The 23,319-nt window shown below is 37.3% G+C and overlaps 1 protein-coding gene and 1 pseudogene across 1 annotated transcript in view; one reads left to right on the top strand and one right to left on the bottom strand.

The window, feature by feature from the left end:
• The window catches only part of ARIH1 (ariadne RBR E3 ubiquitin protein ligase 1), a 113,095-nt gene that overhangs the window by 25,897 nt on the left and 63,879 nt on the right, over positions 1-23,319 (top strand). The window contains exon 2 of the mRNA XM_022579959.3: positions 12,943-13,010. Within this exon, the coding sequence (XP_022435667.1) occupies positions 12,943-13,010 (68 nt within the window). The remainder of the gene's footprint in view (positions 1-12,942; positions 13,011-23,319) is intronic.
• Positions 2,607-7,057, bottom strand: LOC111177891 (large ribosomal subunit protein uL1 pseudogene; annotated as a pseudogene).

Raw genomic sequence — 23,319 nt, 5'->3', positions numbered from 1 at the left:
CACGGGCCTAGTTGCTCTGTGGCATGTGGGATCTTCCCAGGCCAGGGCTTGAACCCGTGTCCACTGCATTGGCAGGCAGACTCTCAACCACTGCGCCACCAGGGAAGCCCTATGTATTGGTATTTTAAAGTTCCACAGGAGATTCTAATATGTAGCCAGAATGGGGAAACCATTGTTTCAGAGTTTATAACTAGAGATGATGTGACATTTTAGATTGCCTTATTGTCCTGAAAGTTAAATGTATCACTGTCAGTAGTATTAATTTTCTAATTATAGTGATTTCTCTCATTAACTGATTTTGTTTGGTTTGTTTATATCCTTAAAAAAAAAGAGGAAGACGAGCAAGAATACGATGAAGAGTTGTTTATTTCATCCAAGAGCTTGAGTTGACTTTCCACTAGAATAATGGATTAGTGAATTTTAATTATGAATTTTGGTAGCATACATAGGTGGGTTTCTCTCCTTTGACCAGTCCCCAACCTAAAGCAATTAAATAAGAATCTTTGGGGTGCCAGAAGTATAAATTTTTATAAATGTCATCTAATATTCAGATCCTGTTAAAACTTGTTTTATCTTGGGTCAGGTCACTTAACCTCTCTACCGTCATCTGTAAAATGTATATAATGCTTACCTTACATAAAGTATTAATGTGAGGATTAAATGAAATAATAATGTATATAAAGTGCCTGGCACTAAATAATTTCACATCTGTGTTCTTCTGTTTAGGATTGCCCTTTCGATGCCGCACTTTTTAAAAATACAATGTTTATTATTTATTTATTTTTAAAATTTATTTTATTTGTTTATTTTTGGCTGCATTGGGTCTTTGTTGCTGTGCGCGGGTGTTTCTCTAGTTGCGGTGAGTGGGGGCTACTCTTTGTTGTTGTGCCCAGGCTTCTCATTGCATTGGCTTCTCTTGTTGCAGAGCACGGGCTCTAGGCATGCGGGCTTCAGTAGTTGTGGCTCACGGGCTCTAGAGCGCAGGCTCAGTAGTTGCAGTACATGGGCTTAGTTGCTCCGTGGCATGTGGGATCTTCCCGGACCAGGGCTCAAACCCGTGTCCCCTGCACTGGCAGGTGGGTTCTTAACCACTGTGCTACCAGGGAAGCCCTTTTATACAGTTTTTAAAGGTTACACCCCATTTACAGTTACTACAAAAGATTGGCTATATTCCCTATATTGTACAATACATCCTTGTAGCCTGTCCCAGTCGTTTGTACCTCCTGGCCCTATGTTGCCCCGACCCTACCGGTAACCACTATTTTGTTCTCTGTATCTGTGAGTCTGCTGCTGTTTTGTTATATTCACTAGTTTGTTGTATTTTTTTAGGTTCCACATATAAGTGATATCACACAGTATTTGTCTTTGACTTATTTCACTTAGCATAATGCCCTCCAAGTACATCCATGTGGTGCTAATGGCAAAATTTCCATTGCATATATATACCACATCTTCTTTATCCGTTCATCTGTTGATGGACACTTAGGTTGCTTCCATATCTTGGCAATTGCAGGTAATGCTGCGGTTAATTTTGAGGTGCATGTATCTTTTTGAATTAGCGTTTTTGTGGGGGGTTTTTTGTTTGTTTTTCCAGATAAATACCCAGTAATTGATGGGTTATAAGGTATCATTGTACTTCTAACAGTCAGAATTCCATTATAGAGGATCCAGTGCAGGTTAGATTACTTTTATAATTTACATTTTAAATTTATATTTCAGTTTGCATACACTGAATTTATACTTTTGGGTGTACAATTTCATGAGTTTTGACAAATGCCTAGAGAATGTAACTGCCACCACAGTGAACTTACAGAACAGTTCCATCATCACCCTCTAAAAAACCTCCTGTCTTCTACCCCATTTGGTCAACCCCTCCCCCATTAATCCCTGGCAACCAGGGGATTTATACACCATTCCTATAGTTTTGCCTTTTCTACCTTGTCATATGAATGGAATCATGCAATATATAGCCTTTTGAGTCTAGCTTCTTTCACTTAGAATTTGCATTTGAGATTCATACATGTTGTTGTGTGTATCAGTAGTTCTTTATTACTGAGTAGTATTCCATCCAGTGGATGTACCATGATTTGTTTATCCATTCCCTAGTTGCAGAACATTTAGATTGTTCCCAGTTTTTGCCAGGTACAAATAAAGCTGTTATAAATATCCTCATACAGGTTTTTGGGTGACCATAAGTTTTTGTTTCACTTGGGTAAGTTCCTAATAGTGAGATTTTGGGGTTGTGCTAAGTATATGTTTATCTTTGTAAGAAACTTTGAAACTTTTTTTGTTGGCTGTATTATTTTGCATTCCCACCAGCAGTGTATGAGAGTTCCAGATGCACCACACACACTGCAGCACTTGGGATTGTCAGATTTCTCCCCCCACCCCAACATTCTAATTGGCATGTGGTGATAACATTGTGGCTTCTGTTTGTGTGTCCCAAATGACTAATGATGTTGAGCGTCCTTTCATGTGCTTCTTCATGTCTCTGTATGGATTTTCTTTGGTGAAATGTCTGTTCTGATTTTTTGCCTGTTTTTATTTATTTATTTATTTTAATTAATTAATTAATTTTTGCTGCACGCGGGCCTCTCCCGCTGCGGAGCACAGGCTCTGGATGTGCAGGCTCAGCGGCCACGGCCCACGGGCCCAGCCGCTCCACGGCATGTGGGATCCTCCTGGACCGGGGCACGAACCCCTCACCCCCGTATTGGCAGGCGGACTCTCAACCACTGCGCCACCAGGGAAGCCCCTATTTTTTTTTTAATAATAAAAATAAATATGGGGGTATGGTTTATTAAGCTGTGCCTTAGTACAGGCGCTGGGGCTTGCCCATGGTGCTCTTAATGTACAGAGCCCGGACGATCTGCCGGTTTTTCTTGAGCAACAACACCAGGAAGTTGACGGCTAAGTGGATGTTGTACACAAGCTCATCATCTGTCATTTTTCACGTGGCCAACAGCCACTGCCAGACACAGCACCTTCTTCATCTGAACTTGATCGTGGACTTCACTTCATCAACTTTGGCCACCATGTTCTCATTGTGGGTTAGCAAGGAAGGGAACTTGCCAGCCTTATTCAGGCCTAGGCCCAGGATTTGTGAGATGTGCTTGATCAGAGACTCTGAAGCCAAAAAGGCATCATACTTCTTGGTCAGCTTCTTGACCAGTTTCTTATTCTTAAGTTTCTTCAGGGCCTCGATGTCCATGTGGGGGATATCCACAGCCTTGGCCTCATCACGATGCCACTGGTCCCCCAGAACACATACAGAAAACTTGGGGCGGGGAGTGGACTTGAGCCTGAGGGTGCCTGAGAAGCACTTGTTCTTCTGAGGGTCATAGTTCTTCAGGCTGATCTGAAGCTCCACCGTCTCCAAAAACTTCTGGTGCTTGCGCTGGTTCCCGTGCAGGACTTCCCGCACCGTCTCGTAGAGGGTGTCTTGCGCCGCGATAACTAGAAGAGAGCTTTGCTTATTTTTAGAATTGGGTTTTTGTTTTCTTGTTAGGCTTCAAGTGATTTTTGAAATATGTATTCTAGGTACAAATTCTTTGTCAGATGTGTGATTTGCAAATGTTTTCTCTCAGTCTGTGGCATGTCTTTCCCTTAAGTGTCGTTTTTATTTTGATGAATTCCAGTTTATCTGTTTTTCTTACAGATTGTACTTCTGGTACCTAAGAACTATTTGCCTAACTCAAGGTCACAAAGATTCTTCTCCCAGAAGTTTTATACTCATATGTTTTACATTTACATCTGATCCATTACGAATTTTGTATGAAGTCTGAGGTATAGGTCAGAGTTGATTTAAAATATATCTGTATGGATGTAGATGGATAGATGTCTTAATTCTTCTAGTATTGTTTGCTGAAAAGATTTTCCCCCCCATTGAATTGTATTAGCACTGTCGTAAAAATCATTTTGCCATACTAGTATGAATCTATTTCTGGCTTCTCTGCTATTCCTTCGACCTGTGTATCTATTCTTTTGCCAGTACTATACCTTTGTAGTATGTTTTGAAGTCAGGTGGTGTTCCTTTCAAAATTATTTTGGCTATTCTAGTTTCCTTGCTAACCCATAAGTTTTAGAAATATCTTGTTGATATCCACCCCAAAATCCCACTGGGGTTTTGATTGGTATTGAGTTGAATCTTATAGATCAGTTTGGGAAGAATTAATATTTTAACTACATTGAGTCTCCCAACCCATGAAGATGGCATATCTCCAGTTATTTAGGTCTTTTAAAATTTCCTTCACTAGTATTTTGCAGTTTTCAGCATATGTATACTTTCACATAGTTTGTTAAATTTATACCTAAATACTTCATATTTTGATGCTGTTGTAAATGGAACTTAAAATTTTTTTGATTTCCATTTATTCATTGCTAGTATGTAAAAAAAATACAGCTGTTTTTAAAAAAAATATTGGTCTGTAGATAACTGATAAGGACCTACTGTATAGCACAGGGAACTCTACTCAGTACTCTGTAATGACCTATATGGGATAAGAATCTAAAAAAGAGTAGATATATGTATATGTATAACTGCTTCACTTTGCTGTACACCTGAAACTAACACAACATGGTAAATCAACTATATTGCAATAAAAATTTAAAAAAATATATTGGTCTTATATTCTGGAACTTGCTGAACTCATTTATTCTAGGAACTTTTTTGTAGGTCCATGGAATTTTCTGCATAGATCATGTCATTTTTAACACGACAGTTGTAATTTTTCTGTAATTTTTCTAATAGATTTTCTATTAGCTGTAGTTTTTCTAATAGATTTTCTGTAATTTAGCTGTAATTTTTCTAATAGATTACCAAATTAAGGAAATTCCCTTCTGTTCCTAATTTGCTGAGAGTTTTTATGAGTACCAGATGTCAAATTTTGTCAGATGCTTTTTTTGCATCCTACTGTTATGATCTTGTAGTTTTTATTTAGGCTATTAATATGATTATATTTACTGATTTTTTTTGAATGTTTAAGTAGCTTTGCAATACTGGGATAAACCCCACTTTGGGGATAAACCCCAAATTGCTAGATTTGATTTCCTAATATTTTGTTGGGGAGTTTTACATCTTTGCTCATGTAGTAGTTTCTTATAATGTTTTTTGTCTGATTTTGATATCAGGGTGATGCTGGTCTTATAATAGGAATTGGGAAGTGTTTCCTCCTGTTTTCTGTAAGAGATTGTGTAGAATTGATATTTTTGGGTTCCTTAAACCAGGGGTCCCCAACCCCCAGGTCCGATACGGGTCTGCGGCCTGTTAGGAACCAGGTCTCACAGCAGGAGGTGAGTGGCAGGTAAGCATTACCACCTGAACCATCCATAAATTGTTTTCCACAAAACTGGTCCCTAGTGCCCAAAAGGTTGGGGACCGCTGTATTAAACGGTTAGTAGAATTTACCAGTGAAACTATTTGGGTCTTGAGTTTTCTTTGTGCAGAGATTTTAAATACTCATTCAGTTTGTTTAATAGATATAGGAATGTTCATATTATCCGTTTCTCCTTCAGTGAATTTTAGTAGTTAGTGACTTTTAAGAAAATTGGTCTGTTTTATCTACGTTGTGAATTCCTGGTCATTTGGGTCTCTTTTCTCTTGGTTAGTCTTTGCTAGAGTTCTGTTGATCTTTAGTACTAGCTTTGGTTTCATTTATTTTCTCTTGGTTTTCTATCTTCAGTTTTATTGACTTCTCTTTGTATTATTTCTTCTGCTTGCTTTAGATATAGTTTGCTTTTTTTTTTTTAAAAAAAAGCATTTATCTTTCTGCATTTCTTATGTAAGCATTTAGTGCCATAAATTTCCTCCTAAACAGTGTTAGTTACATTTCACAAATTTTGATGTGTTGTATTTTCATTTTCTTCAGTTCAGGTTGTTTTCTAATTTTCTTCAAGACTTCCTTGTTGGCCCTTGGGTTATTTGATAGAAGATGGTTTATTTTCCGAATAGTCAGTCTAGTTAAATGGATTACTGAGAGAGGAGCATTGAAATCTCCAAGTATAATTGTGGATTTGTCTGTTTTTCTTTCATTTTTAACAGTTTTTGCTTTATTTATTATGAGGCTTTGTTGTTAAGTGCATGTTTTCTTAGTAACTTGACCTTTCCATTGTGAGGGTTTTTTTTTATCACTGGTAAATTTTCTTGTTTTGAAGTTTACTTTGAGAAATATAGCCACTGCAGCTTTTGTTTGATTAGTGTTTTGCATGATACGTCTTTTTTCATCCTTTTACTTTTAGTCTCTATGTGTCATTATATTGGAAAATGGGTTGTTATAAACAACATATAGTTTTGCCTTTAAAAAAAAACTAAGCTCTCTGTCTCTTATTTAGCAGCATAAAGATTTCTTTTTTAAAAATTAAGGTATAATTGACATATGACATCAGTTTCAGGTATACAGCGTAATAATTTGGTATTTGTATAGTTATCTGTCTTTTAAGTGGGTTTTTTTCCTTCACTTTTTACATTTAATGTAATTATTGATGTGGTTGAATTTTGGTCTTTTAAATTATTTTTCTCTTTGGTCCTCCTTTTCTGCTTTCTTTTGGATTGGATTTTGAAAATATTCCACTTCATGTATCTATTGGTGTTTTTCTCCCCCCCAAGAATGGCTTATTATTAGAAATTATGTTAACATAATTTATCTCATTAATAGGTTTAAAAAAGATCAACAATGTGATCATTTCCTTTGATATTGTAACAGCATTTGATAAAGGTCAACATCTGTTTCTGATTTTTAAGGTCTTAATTAAATGAAAATAGGTGGATAATTCATTGGACTTTTAATACATACATGTACTTTAAACCAAAAGCTAGTATCACACAAAATGATCAATCTCTATTGGTGTTTTTAGCCATCTCTCTTTTTTTTTTTTTCAGTGGTTGCTCTAAGGATTATAATATAAATATTTCACTCTTCGCAGTCTACTTAGAGTTGATACTTTACCACTCCAAGTGAAACATAGAAACCTTATAGCTATATAGATGACCTTTCTATCAGTCCCTTTATACTGTCATTGTCATATGTGTTACATCTAACCCTTCACCTTACCATGACATGTTATAATTTTTGGTTTCAACAGTTTTGTATATATTTCAGAAACATAAGAGAAGAATAGTCTATGATATTTACTCATTTACCATTTCTGTTGCTCTTCCTTGTTTCTTGAAATTCCAGGTTACCCTCTGGTACCATTTGCTTTCTGTCTGAAGAACTTCTTTTAGCATTTCCTTTAGAGCAGGTCTGCTGGCAATGAGTTCTCTTGGTTTTCTTTTGTCTGAGATACTCATTTACCATTTCTGTTGCTCTTCCTTGTTTCTTGAAATTCCAGGTTACCCTCTGGTACCATTTGCTTTCTGTCTGAAGAACTTCTTTTAGCATTTCCTTTAGAGCAGGTCTGCTGGCAATGAGTTCTCTTGGTTTTCTTTTGTCTGAGAGTATCCTTGTCTTCATTCCTGAACTATACTTTGACTGAGTATAGAAGTCTAGGCTGATAGCTTTTGATATTATCCCACAGGGCCCTGAGACTTCTTATTTATATATATATATATATATATATATATATATATACATACATACACACACACACACTCACAATTTTATTGTTATTGACATATCTTTAAGTTCACTGACTACTGTCATCTCCTTTCTGCTGTTGAGCCCATCGAGTGATCTTAGGGTTTTTTAGTTCTAAAATTTTCCATTTGGTTCTTTTTTATAATTTGAGCTTCTTTCCTAAGAATTCCCTTCATTCATTTTAAGGTGTTCACCCTTACCCAATGTATCATGTTTTTAACAGCTGCTTTAACAGTCTTTGTCTGATAATTCTAATATCTGGGTCATCTTGGGGTCAGAATCAAATAATTGTCTTCTCTGTTGATAATTGATCAGATTTTTGTTGTTCTTGCTTTGGTAATTTCAGATTCTGTCCTGGATGTTTGGAATGTTGTGTGAGATTCTGCGTCCTCTTAAAATCCTTTAGAGAGTGGTGAGGATCTTTTGTTTTAGTAAATAAGTCAACCCAGTTAGGTTCTACCTGAAAGTTCTTTCTCACTTTATGTACAGATTTGGTTCCATTATCTGTTCAGTTTTCAAAGTCTTTGCTATATTGAGTTTGCCCCTCCCATTCCCACTTAGGTTCATCTAGGATTTGGGCAGTGGTTTATACCATAGTTCTGGTTCTGGTTCTGGAAGCCTCTCCTATTCTTTGGCTGTGTTCCACACATGTATAGCTTACATGTGAGCCCAGGACTTGGTTCATACACAGAATTAGGAATCTACTTCTCCATCTCTCCTTTCAGTGATTTCCTCTACACTCTTATCTCCCAGTGGCCCTTTCCTTCATTCCTCTAGCCAGATGCACGGAGTTCTCTGTTTTAGTTTCCTGCCTGTCATGCCTTGAGGTGAAGTGGCAAGAGAAAAAAAGAAAAGAAAATAATAGGGATTCTCCCACACTCTTTTTTTTTTTCACACTGGGGTTCGTCTTCCTGGTTCCTGTGTTCAGAGCAGTCTGTTTTCTCTTGTGGTTTTCTGTGGTCTGCAGTAGTGTAGTTTCATGGCTGGGACTGGCTTCAGGGCAGGGCTGGGAGAAAGAAACAAGGGAAAAAGGAAAAAAGTATTCTCCCCACCTCCGGGAGCCTTTTGCCTTAGTCCTCTGGCCAAGAAGATGCACTTGTTTCAGCTTTTGCTGATTGTGCCTACTATACAGTATGCCTATTTGGCCTACCCTTGTGTCAAAGCCAGGAAATGAAGGAGAAAAAACAAACCGATACTCACCATCATCTTATTTGTTGTTTTTCACTGCTCTCCCCAATCTGCCTGCTGTTATTTAATGTTCAGAGTACTCTGTTAGTTGTGTTTTGTCCAGAGTTTTTAGTTGTAATTGTGGGAGAGAGTTGTGTTTATTACTCCATCTTGGTCAGGACCAGAAGACAGATTGTTCTGTTTTTAAATAAAAATAAACATTATTGGTATGACTAAAGGTACCCATTTTTAAGTGTATAGTTTGAGTTTTGATAAATGTATTCCCTCATATAACCAGCCATCACATTCAAGAAGTAGAACATTTTTCAGTCTCTCAGAAAGCTCACTTGTGCCTCTTAGCTTTCTGCCATCCTCTCTTCATCCTGCCCTGAATTACCCTTTGGTGGAGGATATAAAGGATATTTAGACATATGACTAGTAGTTAAATGAGCTCTTTAATATTCGTTTGGATTGTCCTATATAGAATAAACGAAGGAATATTAGATCCAGATTGTCCTAGGTGAGAATTCACAACTATTCCACTTAAAATATCAGCTTTAAAAAATTTATTTATTTAATTTATTTTGGCTGCAGTGGGTTTTAGTTGTGGCATGCGGGATCTTCGTTGGCCACATGTCTGATATTTAGTTGCGGCATGTGAACTCGTAGTTGCAGCATGCATGTGGGATCTAGTTCCCTTACCAGGGAATCAAACCCAGGCCCCCTGCATTGGGAGAGCGGAGTCTTACCCACTGGACCACCAGGGAAGTCCCCACAACTGTTCCACTAAATTAGCTGCATGATATTGGGTAATTTTTGTAACCTTATGGAGCCTAATCATAGTTTTCTCATATTTAAAATGGGAGGTAAGTATATTTACCTTACAGAATGCTCTGAGAGTTAAACGAGATGTATAAAATACATACCTTGTACAGGGTCTGGAATACAGTAGATGCACAATCAATGTCATTCCCCCATCACCTTTCCATTTATGTGCAATGCACGTAAATGACTTGAGCCAGCTGCATTAAGATAGTGACCCAAATATATTTATTTAGTATTGTGAAACAGCCTCTGACCTATAGTGTAGAGCCCTGGCAGAATGTAGATATTCCGGCATCATCGTGTGGTTTAGCCAGATTTTCCAGTAATGTCCTATTGGGAAAAACTTTTGAGCATGTACCTCCAATACATTATTAAACACATTACACCTACAGAGAAAATTTTAAACAGCTAAAATCAGAAAAGTTGTCATGTTTTCTTCATCCTGAGGGATGAGTAGTCTAATGTTCTGAATCTCTTTGGTGATGAGCACATTTGGGGGTGGAACCTAGGAATCTGTTTTTAACAGAAGATTCCATAGTAATTTTTGAAGGACGAATAACAGGTTTGGAAACCTCTGGATCAGACCAGTTTTAATTAATTAATTTTTAATCTTTTGGCTGCTGCCATTCGGCATGTGGGATCTTAGTTCCCCAAACAGGGATTGAACCCACGCCTCCTGCATTGGCAGCAGAGTCTTAATCACTGCACCACCAGGGAAGTCCCGAGACCAATTTTTGAACTCAGACACAGAAAAGGTATTTAGCAATATTAAGTCAAAGAGGGCATTTCCCCTCCTCTCCCTTTTTTCTCTTTGCAAGTTGAGAATTAACAATTCCTGAAACATTTTCCCCCAAGTGTGCTGTCTAGTGGCAGAGATTATATCATGCATTGGATGCCGCAAAGTTATATTTGCAAAATCCCAGTGGATACGACTAGACTTAATTTTCCCAGTTAATAGGATTATTGCCCTTATTTTACATACGACTAAATGAATAACTCAATTGTAGGCAAATCCTATTGTAAAAACCTGTTGTATCATATTTCTGGACACTTGACAATGTCTATATTCTGTACAAATATTACAACTTAGGATCAGCTAATAGGTTCCTTTTCACATATTAATTCTTCTAGATTGGGAGTGTCTTTCTCAAGTGCTGTGTTAAAGGAGGATTCTTAAGGGAGTCTGGGTTCAAGAAGTAAGGAATACCTGGATGGATTAGCAAAATGTGCCTGGAGTGGAGGGTTGGGACTTATAATGTCTGCATCTTCGACTTTTTTGCCAAAGGGGAAGTGGATGTATGTGACTTTTTCTGTGAAAAATGGTATTATTGAGAATAATTGATAGGGATTTCTTTCATGACATTTTTATACAGGATTACTTTTTAACTAAATCAGTAGTTAACTAATATTGTTGTCTAACTATGGGGAAATAAAAGTAGTTTATATACGGAGACCTTTTTTATAATGTTATTTGATGTAATAAAGTCATACATGAAATACAAATAAGCAGACTCAGGTTTGACTTTCACTTCTGACATTGTAACTAGTTCTAGTATCTTTGAATGAGTTGGGTTTCATCCATCTCTTAGGCCCTGTTGCCTTTTTTTTTTTTTTTAATTTATTTTTGGCTGCATTGGGTCTTCGTTGCTGTGCGTGGGCTTTCTCTACTTGCGGCGAGCGGGGGCTACTCTTCGTTGTGGTACGCGGGCTTCTCATTGTGGTGGCTTCTCTTGTTGCGGAGCACAGGCTCTACGTGCGCGGACTTCTGTAGTTGTGGCACGTGGGCTCAGTAGTTGTGGCACACGGGCTTAGTTGCTCCGCGGCATGTGGGATCTTCCTGGACCAGGGCTCAAACCTGTGTCCCCTGCATTGGCAGGCGGATTCTTAAACACTGGGCCAGCAGGGAAGCCCCCCATTGCCTTTATTCTTTTTTTTTTTTTTTTTTTTTTTTTTGCGGTATGTGGGCCTCTCACTGCTGTGGCCTCTCCTGTTGCGGAGCACAGGCTCTGGACGCGCAGGCTCAGTGGCCATGGCTCATGGGCCTAGCCTCTCCGCGGCATGTGGGATCTTCCCGGACCGGGGCACGAATCCATGTCCCCTGCGTCGGCAGGCGGACTCTCAACAACTGCACCACCAGGGAAGGCCCCCCCACCATTGCCTTTAAAACAAATTAATTTTTATTTATTTTATTTTTGGGTGCATTGGGTCTTTGTGCTGCACGCAGGCTTTCTCTACTTGCGGCGAGCGGGAGCTACTCTTCATCGCGTTGCCCAGGCTTCTCATTGCAATGGCTTGCCTTGCCCGGAGCACGGGCTCTAGGCGCGCGGGCTTCAGTAGTTGTGGCACATGGGCTCAGTAGTTGTGGCTCGCGGGCTCTAGAGTGCAGGCTCAGTAGTTGTGGCGCACGGGTTTAGTTGCTCCTTGGTATGTGGGATCTTCCTGGACCAGGGCTCGAACCCATGTTCCCTGCATTGGCAGGTGGATTCTTAACCACTGCGCCACCAGGGAAGTCCCCAGCCAAGGGCCTCCCCACCCCATTGCCTTTTTTTTTTTTTCTTGGATCTTTTATTTTTATTTTTTTTAACATCTTTATTGGCCCATTGCCTTTCGAGTTAAAATTCTGCTCACTAGTTTCAAGGGAAATGGAAGTATTTGTGACATCATTGAATGATAAGGCAGTCAACTTTGGGCTTATTTCATGGTGGTAGCCTTTCCTTCTAGAAACGAAATAGCTGCTGAAGATTATATTCTATAAATTATTTCATAGTACAGATATTTTGTTTTCATTAAATATGTCTGAAGGACCTTCTGAATTAAAAATGGTTTGGATTCATTTGAACTATTTATTACGTAAAATTTTAGAAATTTTATTGATTTACAGTGTGCCGATGCGGCAGTCTGTTAAATCTAATTGCAAAAAGGTTCACTTTAATTAGCGCTTAATTATACAGTAGTTTTTCATTTAATTTTTTCTTGGCTTATTTTGAATTCTACTTTAGAATCCCATAGAAACCTGACATATTAGTGTGACAAACTATTTTTAAATAGTCTTGACCTTATAATTAAAACTTTGTATTTTCCTTTTTTTAAAATTTAATTTTATTTATTTTTTGTACAGCAGGTCTTATTAGTTATCTGTTTTATACATATTAGTGTATATGTGTCAATCCCAATCTCCCAATTCATCCCCCCACACACACCTTTCCCCCCTTGGTGTCCTCCATAAAAAGTTTGTATTTTCTTAGGGGAATAAAGAAATACCTTAGGAAAGGACATTTGGGTGGGGTGTTGTAGAACTTTAAATTCAACCTAAAAATTCACTAAATGTCAGTGAAGTGCTATTACCTTAAAATGACTTTTTTTCCCCCTTCTTTAGAATCCAGCAACTATCACAAGAATACTCCTTAGCCACTTCAATTGGGATAAAGAGAAGCTAATGGAAAGGTAAGGAACTATATTGTCAGCTTTATACTTAGAAGTAACACAGAGAGCCTGTTGAACTGAATTTATGAGACACAAGTAAGTATGTGAACAAACCAGTGTACAAGTGGTATTTGCTTTAATGTATTCCCCATCTGTAAGTTTTGCAATAGACTTAGTGTTAAGGGAGCTCAGGCTTAATATTTCTCCTTTTTTTTTGGAGGTAAGGTGTGGGGGCTCTGCTTCTGTGTCTTCTAAAATGTATCCTCTTGAGTACTGAGAACTAAATATACGTAAAGGGCTTGATATATTCTTGGAGCACGTGAATAAGATCTTCCTTTAATTACTTAAAACCTTCATGCCCATAAACCTTTAAATCTACCTTAGGTGTAATAATGACATTTCTTCAGTAAAAACAAAGAAGTTGCTCAGGGTATCCTTGCCACCAAAACAGCTGTTTGGACTGACTGGTTTGTTCTCTGGTTTCTGTGCAGGATTAAATTCCATTGGGTATTTTCTCTCTGGAAATGTTTCTGGTTCCAAAAGGGAAGAAATTACTGAGACTGGAGAATGATAATAATAGTGCCATTCTTTATCTTTTTCTCTTCCTTAAATTGGAAATTTGGGGCACTTTGTGGTAGGGTGAGAGCCTTTATTCTATCAGCCTTATTCTCTCAGTCTAAAATTAGCAATTCTAATTTTAATTTTAAAATTACAACTAGTTTTTGTTATGAACTGAGAACCCAAATATTATGAGAAGTAAATGGAAAATATTTCCCATTTGATTTTTAAAATCAAAAGCACTTTGCAAAACAGATATTAAGTAATACCAAGAATATTACCCAGTTTCTCACATCTTGCACCCCAGCTACAATTTAATAGTAACAACAATAATTCTTAATTATTGAGTCCAGGCATTGGACTCAATTAAATAATGCCAGGCATTATTTAATTTTATCCAGGTGATAGCTTCATGGAGCTACAAATTATCCCCACTTAATTGATATGGAAATTAAGAGCTTGATGTGTTTATCTCCGTTTTGTAACGCAAGGAGTTAGCACTCAAACTCAGGTTTGTTGGACTCCAAAGCTTATGTTCTTAAACACATACTATACAGCTTTCCCAAGGTTCATGAAGAATAAAATCCTTGACTAGTGTGATTTTTCTTTTTTTTCTTTTTCCTGTGGAGCTGACCGCCTTTTTTGAAGTCAGTGGTATTTCTTAATTTTGCTCATATTTATTTTCAGACTTACTTTGTGACACAAGAAAGTTTAGGAAAAAAGTAGTTTTCATTGTTTACATCTGATACTCTTCTACTGAACTAGACTTATTTACAGTTTGTTTCTTATTAATATATCTCTCCAAAGACATTCTCAAGTTTGTCCTACAACACTGTTGACACTGCTGAAAGCATTTTTCAATTAAATATTGTAGAACTTAAGTGTGATGAGTATGAATTGAAAATTAGGCAGCTTCTGGGAACTTCTAATGTGTATGAACTTTTCAGTTTCTCCTTGTAATTTCAGTTTCTGTTTTACATCTTCTGGAGATATGTTATTGGGTACTTGTAAATCTTTAAATAGTGTTTTTAAATCATTATGCAATATCTCTTTGTGTCATTTAATGAGTTTCACATTACTATATCCTATGTTGTCTGATAGTAGCACTGCTACACTTTATTTCATAATTACTAATATGTTTATATTTCACTACTGATTTACCTTAATTTGTGCTTTATATTTACCGTGTTTTCTGTTTGGTTAGTTTCTTGGCTACTTTCTTGGTTTGATCAAGTTTTCTTTCCCTTTTTCCCCCTGTTATAATTTCAAAGTTATATATTTTATTTTAGTTTTTCTAGGGGTCACCCTTACAGTTTGTATATGCATAGTTATATGTATATGTATATGCAAAGTTTATAACAATATTTTGTCACACTGTTTATATCCATGCCCTGTATAAGACAAAAACTGTAGCATACTTTTCTTCTCTGTTCATTCCCTCTCAGTTGGATAAGTTGATAATATTTGAATTTTTCATATCATGTTAAGCATTTTTACTATCAATGTATTTAACTTCTGTTTTTTTTTCGCTAATTTGTTTCTTGCATCCTACTATTTTCTCCAGATGTACTTTTTTTCCCTCTAGAGTAATACATCCTTTAGTCATTTAAGTCAGGTTTCATATGTGATCAGTTTTTGAGTGCTCTAAGAGAAATCCTTAATATTCTGAAATTTTGGAGTAGGTTTTGAAAACATAGCTAGTTGGGCACTTTAAGTATGAGGACTCATGTTTTTGGTTTGGGAAATTCTTATCTGTTATTTCTTTAATATTTTCTTTTCTCCATTCTCTTGGTGCTTTCTAGAATTCCTGTTGGTTACATGTTGAAACTTCTGGATTTTTTTCACCTTTTTTCAAAATGCTTCTTCTGTACTCGTCTTTCTACTTTGGTCTGTGAAAGTTCCTCAGGTTTACCTTTAATTCACTAACTTGCTTTTCTTTCTGCCTCCATTCTGCTATTTAGCCATCTTGAATTGTTTATTTCAACCGTATCCAACATATTCATTTTATTCGTTTTGTGGATGCTGTCTCTCGACATATAACTGTTACACTAGAGTTTTTTTCTAGACTGTTTATCAATAAATAAAGAGAGGATTTAAAATATGAATTGGTATTTGGTGTACCCTTCAGAGTATATTATTTTCAAATTGATCACATTCTGGGCTATAATAAATTCCAAGAAAAATTGATATGTGTTCTATTTTCACTCTTGCAAAAAACTCTTAGAATCCCAAAATGAAATTATTAAAATAATTAGAACTAAATAATGAGAGGACAAATGTGGGATGTAGCTGAAGAGATACAGGGAGATTTACAGTCTTAGTATCTGTAAGAAAAAAGATAAATAGGTGGTAGAAAACAAAGTGAGGCTTTGAAACAGGAAGTTAGAAAAATAAACCCAAAGAGAGTAGAATAGGTATTTAAGATGAAAGCAACATTAATGAATTAGAGAACAAAAATAAATAAAGCAGAAAGATGAATCTTTGAAATGGATTTTTAAAAAGGGAAATATCAAGAGAATGAGAAAACAAGCCACAGACAGGGAGAAAATATTTGCAAAACATATCTGTTAGCCAATATATACAAAGAATTCTTGGAACTCAACAGTAAGAAAAAGAAACAATTTTAAAATGAGCAAAAATCTTAATAGATACCTCACTAAAGAAGATACACAGATGTCAAATAAGCGTATGAAGATATATTTAACATCATACATCATCATTAGGGCACTGCTAATTAAAATGAAATTGCTAGTTAAAATTACCACTACACACCTATTAGAATAGCCAAAATCCAAAACACAGGGACTTCACTGGCAGTCCAGTGGTTAAGACTCCGAGCTTCCACTGCAGGGGCCATGGGTTTGATCCCTGGCTGGGGGACTAAGATCCTACATGCTGCGCAGTGTGGCCAAGGGAGAAAAAAAAAATTCAAAACACACCACCAAATACTGATGAGGATGTGGAGCAACAGGAACTCTCACTCATTGCTGGTGGGACTGCAAAATGGTGCAGCCACTTTGCTTCCAATTTGGCAGTTTCTTACCATACAGTCCAGTCATGCGTTTTGGTATTTACCCAAATGAGTTGAAAGCTTAAGCCCACCAGGACCTGCACATGGATATTCATAGCATCTTTAGTCATAATTGCTAAAACTTGGAACAGTCAAGATGTCCTTCAGTAGGTGAATGGGTGAATAAACTGTGGCACATCCAGTCAATGGAATGTAATTCATTGCTAAAAAGAAATGAGCTATCAAGCCATGAAAAGACATGGAAGAACCTTAAATGCATATTACTAAGTGGAAGCAGCCAATCTAAAAAGGTTGCATACTGTATGATTCCAACTATATGACATGCTGGAAAAGGCAAAATTATGGAAATAATGAAAAGATCATGGTTAGAGGGAGGGAAGGATGAGTATGTGGATCAAAAGGGATTTTTAGGGTGGTGAAAGTGTTCTGTATGAAACTGTTATGATGGGTATATGTCACTATACATTTGTCTAAACCCATAGAATGTACAACCCCAAAACTGACCCCTAATATAAATAAACTATGGACTTGGGTGATAATGATGTGTCAGTGTAGGTTCATTGATTGCATCAAATGTACCACTCTTATGTGAGGTGTTGATGGTGGAGGAGGTTGTGTTGTGTGTGTGTGTGGCGGCGGGGTATATGGGAAACCTCTGTAATTTCTGCTTAGTTTTGGTTTGAGCTTGAAACTGCCATTAAAAAAGTAGGACTTCCCTGGTGGCGCAGTGGTTAAGAATCCGCCTGCCAATGCAGGGGACATGGGTTTGAGCCCTAGTCCAGGAAGATCTCACATGCCTAGGAGCAGCTGAGCCCGTGCGCCGCAACTACTGAGCCTGCACTCTAGATCCCGCGTGCCACAACTACTGAAGCCCACACACCTAGAGCCCGTTCTCCACAACAAGAGAAGCCACCACAATAAGCCCGCGCACCACAACGAAGAGTAGCCCCCGCTCGCTGCAACTAGAGAAAGCCCATGCGTAGCAACGAAGACCCAACGCAGCCATAAATAAATGAATGAATGGATGACTGGATGAATAAATAAAAGTAAAGTCTATTTTGAAAAAAGAGAGGTAAATAAACCATTGGCAAATGTGATTCGGTAGGAGGAAAAGGCACAAATAAACAATATTGGAAATAATGCATAATTATGGTTAGGAAAAATATTTCAAAATTTTAAATTAATACTGTGTATACCACTTTTACCATTAAGTTTGAAAGCTTAGAAATGGAAATTACCACTCCCCCCCCCCCCAAAAAATACGAAAACAACTGTGGAAAAATGTAATAAATATACTAAAAGATCCCTCTCCTTCCCCCAAAAGCACTAGATGATTTTATGGGCAAGTTCTGTCTTAATAAACCTTTAAGGCTGCTAGTTTTTCTAGTTCTGAAAAACTATTTCAGAACATAGAAAAAGATAGGACATCATTAATTCATGTTAGCCAAATCAGAATAACCCTGGTTACAAAATTTGACAAAGACAGCATAAGAAAACCATCTTCATTATGAACATACCTTTTGAATTCATGGATAAAATAATTGAATTGAAAGAATTAATGGTCTAGTAGGATTTCTCCTAGGAATGCAAGAATGGGTCACCATTGGAGAAAAGACTTGTCTATAACATTTACTACTTTTAACAGGGTAATGAAGAGAAACCAAAAGGTAATTATAATGAATGCCAGCAATGTATTTAATATTGTGCATTTACCCCTGTGTTAGAAAAAATTTTTTGCAAACTAAAATGGTAATTTCTTAGCTTAATAAAGGGTATCAACTAATAATCTACAGCAAAATTATATTTAATTTTGAAACGTTAGTTACTGTCTGTCACCACCGTTTAAATAAATGTATTGGAAGTTCTGATAAATAAAGTAAAACATGGAAAATTAAATAAGTGGCATGAAGATTGTTTTGGGGATAGGAGGATTATGGATTTTTTAAAAGATTCTTTATGCTTTTTTGTATTCTGTGAATTTTCCTCAATAATCACAGAAGAACTTTATAATAAAATAACTTTCAGAAAGCAAGCACTCATTTTTAATGAAAACACTTTCTTTTTAAAAAAGGAAGAGAAATTCTATATAGACAATATAATCAATACCTAGGAGACTCAAGAGAATCAATTGATAAACTATTAAAGTGGATGTACATTAGAATCACCTGAGAATTTTTTTAAGTGCCAATGTCTAGGCCCCTTTCCATTCCTCCCTCTCCCCTCACCCCTCTCCCCTCACCCCATTAATACCCTTGGAAAATGAAAAGAAGCATGGAATGTAAGGAGGTTTAGCCTCAGTGACACTGTGCGCCTCCCAATTCGTGAGTATAAAAATGAAGGTATGATGATCTTGTAATTATTTAGGATCCCAGGAATTACAAAGTTAGACAATATGGCCAATAAATTTTGTTACATAACATTAAAAAAAGATCTTGCTTCCCAGTGGGTAACACAGAATGTATTCAAGTGTTATTTCGATTCATTTGACATACTTAAAGATGATTCTTAGTCAAAATTGTGAAGTGTAATTGTAAATTTAGTCCTCTCTACTCTTCTTTCTTATTTCCATATACTAGGCATACAAATGTTTCTTTTATTTTATTCATTAGTGAGCCATAGTCCCAGCCCTGGAGGGAGGAATTCATGGTCCAGTGAGGGCAATAAAAGTATAAATAGATTCTTGCCAGTAATTCTTCTTACTTGCCCCCCCGGCCTTCTAGTCTACAGTTTAAACAGATCTGTCCTGATCCTAAAACCGAGCGATTTATTCTTTTTAAAAATACGTTTTGGTGCAGGTGGGGAGGGGCCATTTTAACTTTTTGGTCTCTTGTCTCTAGTAGCCGTTTTCCAGACCTTTGCTGTTTTCTTTCTTATCCAGCCTTCTGCTTTTCAACTCTATAGATTTATTTCATTTCTGTTTTACAAATTAAATAGAATTTTCTCTATTCACTGGGTTTCTTCCCATGCTTCTACAGGTGAAGCAAAACAGAGAAAATCGGAGAATCAGAAATGAAGCAATAACAAATCTGTCCTTCTTCTTTAAGGCCAACCTTTCCATCTGGGCTTTGATTCCATCATAATTTTTGTGGGATGTTCCTTCCATTATTTCATTTGTCATATCTTGAACTGTCTCCTTTTCCGGTGTTATCAGTCAGGATTTTTAGTTGTAAACAAACTTTAAGAGGTTAAGTGGAAAAGACATTACGTATTGAGAATCAGCCACGAAGTATGTGAGTCCAAGAAAATGCCAGAAATCAGAGTCAAATTATTCTAATGGAAGAGCTGTTGCTGTTGTCATTGGGCACAGGCATCACAGCTCGTAGCATCAAATATTGGGCATGAGACACCATGACTAGTACTTCTGCTATTGCAGCCTTTGAAAGCTGGGTATCTCCTTACCTCTTTGGTAGAATGAATTTCTCATTGACCCTTCTTCAGTACTATACATAAACTAAAGATCACCCTGCTCCTGCCAGGCATTTATCCTCCCAGCAGGAGAGACTGAGAAAGTGAGTTGTCTTTCTCTTTCTTTTTATGACAATTCCAGCTTCTGTCTGCCTTTCTGAATCTTCTCTTTATTTATTTAAATTAATTTATTTTTGGCTACGTCTTCGTTGCTGCGCATGGGCTTTTCTCTAGTTGTGGAGAGCGAGGGCTACTCTTTGTTGCGGTGCGCGGGCTTCTCATTGCGGTAGCTTCTCTTGTTGTGGAGTGTGGGCTCTAGGCACGTGGGCTTCAGTAGTTGAGGCACGCAGGCTTAGTTGCTCCACGGCATGTGGGATCTTCCTGGACCAGGGCTTGAACCCGGGTCCCCTGCATTGGCAGGCGGATTCTTAACCACTGCGGCACCAGGGAAGTCCCCTCTTTATTTCTTATACTACACATTAGTAGTACAGAACTTCTAAGGTGGTCACCAAATTCATTTTTGTGTTGCCTCAACTTTGGAAATGTTTCCTTTATCTGACCACAGGGTTTCTGTGTGTGTCAATGTAGGCTGTTAGCTCCACAGCTCTAGGGAGCACCTTTGGAATTATACTGTCATGGGCCCTCTCCTAGCATGCCTTTCTTATTGTCCTGTGTCCTGATTGTTCTTCAAAACCCTACTTAAGGTTTACGTCTAAGATGACTTTTCTTATTCCTCAAGACAGTTAATTACTCTTTCCTTTGTGCTTTAATATGTATTTGGTTTAATATTTCACCACTTCTGTTAGAGTTCCTTGTGTAGAAAATAACTCACTAGTCTTTCATTCCTAGCACCTAACACAACTCCTAATATATATAGTTAGTGTTCAGTAAATATTTTAATTAAATTCAGCCCATTCTAGGTTTTGTTTTCTACAATAGAACTTTTATTTAACTTATTACGTGCATGTAAATCAGATTTTCGTTTGGCAGGAGTTAGAGCCAAAACACCCCCACCACAGCCACCCTGTGCCAAATTAAGCTCCTTTAAAGTTGGTAACAAGGAAAAAGTCAGTTATCTTCTTTCCTGCAGCTGAGATTTCTTCTCTTACAGGTATTTTAAGACTCATTTTAGTTGATAGTATATAAGGTGAGTGTTAATGAGTTAACTGGCCTGTCTGAGGTGAGGGGAAATACAGGTGTCTGATGACTCACTACTTTAAATGGACTGGTAGGATCAAAGAATCTTAAAAACTGCTATCAGTCTTTTCCAGACTATGTTACAAATAGCTTTTCACTTTTCATTCTGAAGCATTAACACCCATTTAGTGATTAGGTACTAGAGTTAGCCCTTGTATGTTATTATGATAGTATGGAGCTTTCCTTAAACACATTAATAATAGTATATCATTTCACAGTTAACTGCTGGAATGTGAAAGTAAATTTGGTTTGTCAGATGCCTGGCTTTTGTGATAGCATTCATTACTATTCTACTGTAAAGTGAGGTCTTTCCTCTTTAAACAACTCAGGTATTATTGGGGAGCAGTGTGTGGAAAGCAGCAAATGTACTGTCTTATTATACTATAGTGGTTAAGAACATGGATCTTTGCTCTACCACCTACTAGCTGTATGAACTTGGAGCAGTTTTTTCCTTTAGTTACCTGATGTGAACTTACTTTTATTTTTTATTTGTTAAATCCATTCTGTTGTCCCTAGTCTCCCTGCCATCTTGCTGCTTTATAAATTTCAAGAATGTTTTTGCCTATTAGTTATGTGTAAGACATTGAGCAGAAGTTTAGTGATGAAGAGGTACACGCAACAATGTATCATATGTAGTTTCTATCCCCAAGGTACTTAGATACAAAGTTTTATGGGAATACATAAAAGGTTATTTGTTTCTCTTTTTTCCCACTACTGAATATGGTTGTCTTTATTTTTTTTCTTGTCTAGCCCTATCTAAACAAAATGAAACTACAGGACTGAAATTAACAACCCATTAAAATAAATAATAAGGTATGAAAATTATGAAGCTTTTTTTTTTTTTCAGGTAATTAAGGGTAGTTATATTATTTAAAGTATGCAAAGTCCAGAGAGCCAGGGTAAGGTCTCCAAGGCTTCCTGGGGTAAGGGAGAGGGTCAGGGGGAACCTTGAAATTTGAAAGATAGAGGGAACACATGACATCAAAGTGTGGGCTAGAATTTCACTTAAAAAAAAATAACATTTCTGAAAATATTGACAAGAGCAACAATAGTACCTGCACAGTAGGGTTGTGAGGAAGGAGAGGGACTGCCTGTAGGAAAAAGGAAGCATTTTTTTTTTTTTTTTTTTCCGGTGTGCGGGCCCCTCACTGCTGTGGCCTCTCCTGCTGCGGAGCACAGGTTCCAGACGCGCAGGCCCAGCAGCCATGGCCCACGGGCCCAGCCACTCTGCGGCACATGGGGTCCTCCTGGACCGGGGCACGAACCCGCGTCCCCTGCATCGGCAGGCGGACTCTCAACCACTGCGCCACCAGGGAAGCCCAGGAAGTATCTTTACATTAAAATAAGACAAGTTTCACACTTAACTATGTTAATTATGATAGTGTTTCTACTATAGAGATCAGATGGTTAAAAGATGGTAGAAGGTAATGATTCTAAAAGAAAACAAAAACAACATGACCTTTTTTTCTACTTAGCCCAGAACTCATTCATTTTGTGCACTATAGAGAGTGATGTGTGAGGCGTTTTATCATTATCAAAGGGTGCATCAAAATAGATGATTTTTTCCCCTGTGTGTTTTTCACTGTAAAAGACGCCTGTTTTTTATGACAAGCTTAAAAAACTTGTTAAAAAGGTTTGGTTTTCAACACATACAAAAGGTTATTAAAATCTGAAATAAAAATGCTGCTGTGGCTCAGATCTTGGCCTGCTAGTCTGCATGCAGAACTCTCTGGCCCACGCAGACAAAGAGGCACGTGGAGCTTTTCCCTTCTGGCTCCATAAAAGGCTATTTCTGACTTAGGTGAGAAAGAATTTATTGATGAGATGGCATTTGATTTCACCTGGAAGGGCGGGGTGTGGAAGGGCAATGTGGAAATCTGGGCATTTCAGGTTCAGAAAATAAGTTGGTGTGGAGGGAGTTTAAGGAACATGTATTGAATGGTAATGAGATTTAGAGTGGTTAGAGTACATGAAGAATAGAGGGGAAATGATTGGATGTGTTTAGTAGGAAGGACCTTGAATGCTTAGCAAATAAATTTGGACTTCTTTCATATTGAGTAAGTTGTTTCACGCAGAAATGTAATACAAGAGCATTATTGTAGAAAAAAATCTTACAGTAGCAGTATGAGCTGATTGGAG

The sequence above is a fragment of the Delphinapterus leucas genome, chromosome 2 (genome assembly GCF_059928025.1).
Source record: "Delphinapterus leucas isolate spDelLeu-1000000601 "Yukka" chromosome 2, BTC_Dleu_Yukka2, whole genome shotgun sequence".
Taxonomy (NCBI): domain Eukaryota; kingdom Metazoa; phylum Chordata; class Mammalia; order Artiodactyla; family Monodontidae; genus Delphinapterus; species Delphinapterus leucas.
Note: the sequence above shows the minus strand (reverse complement) of the source record. Positions and strands in the feature narration are given on the sequence as shown.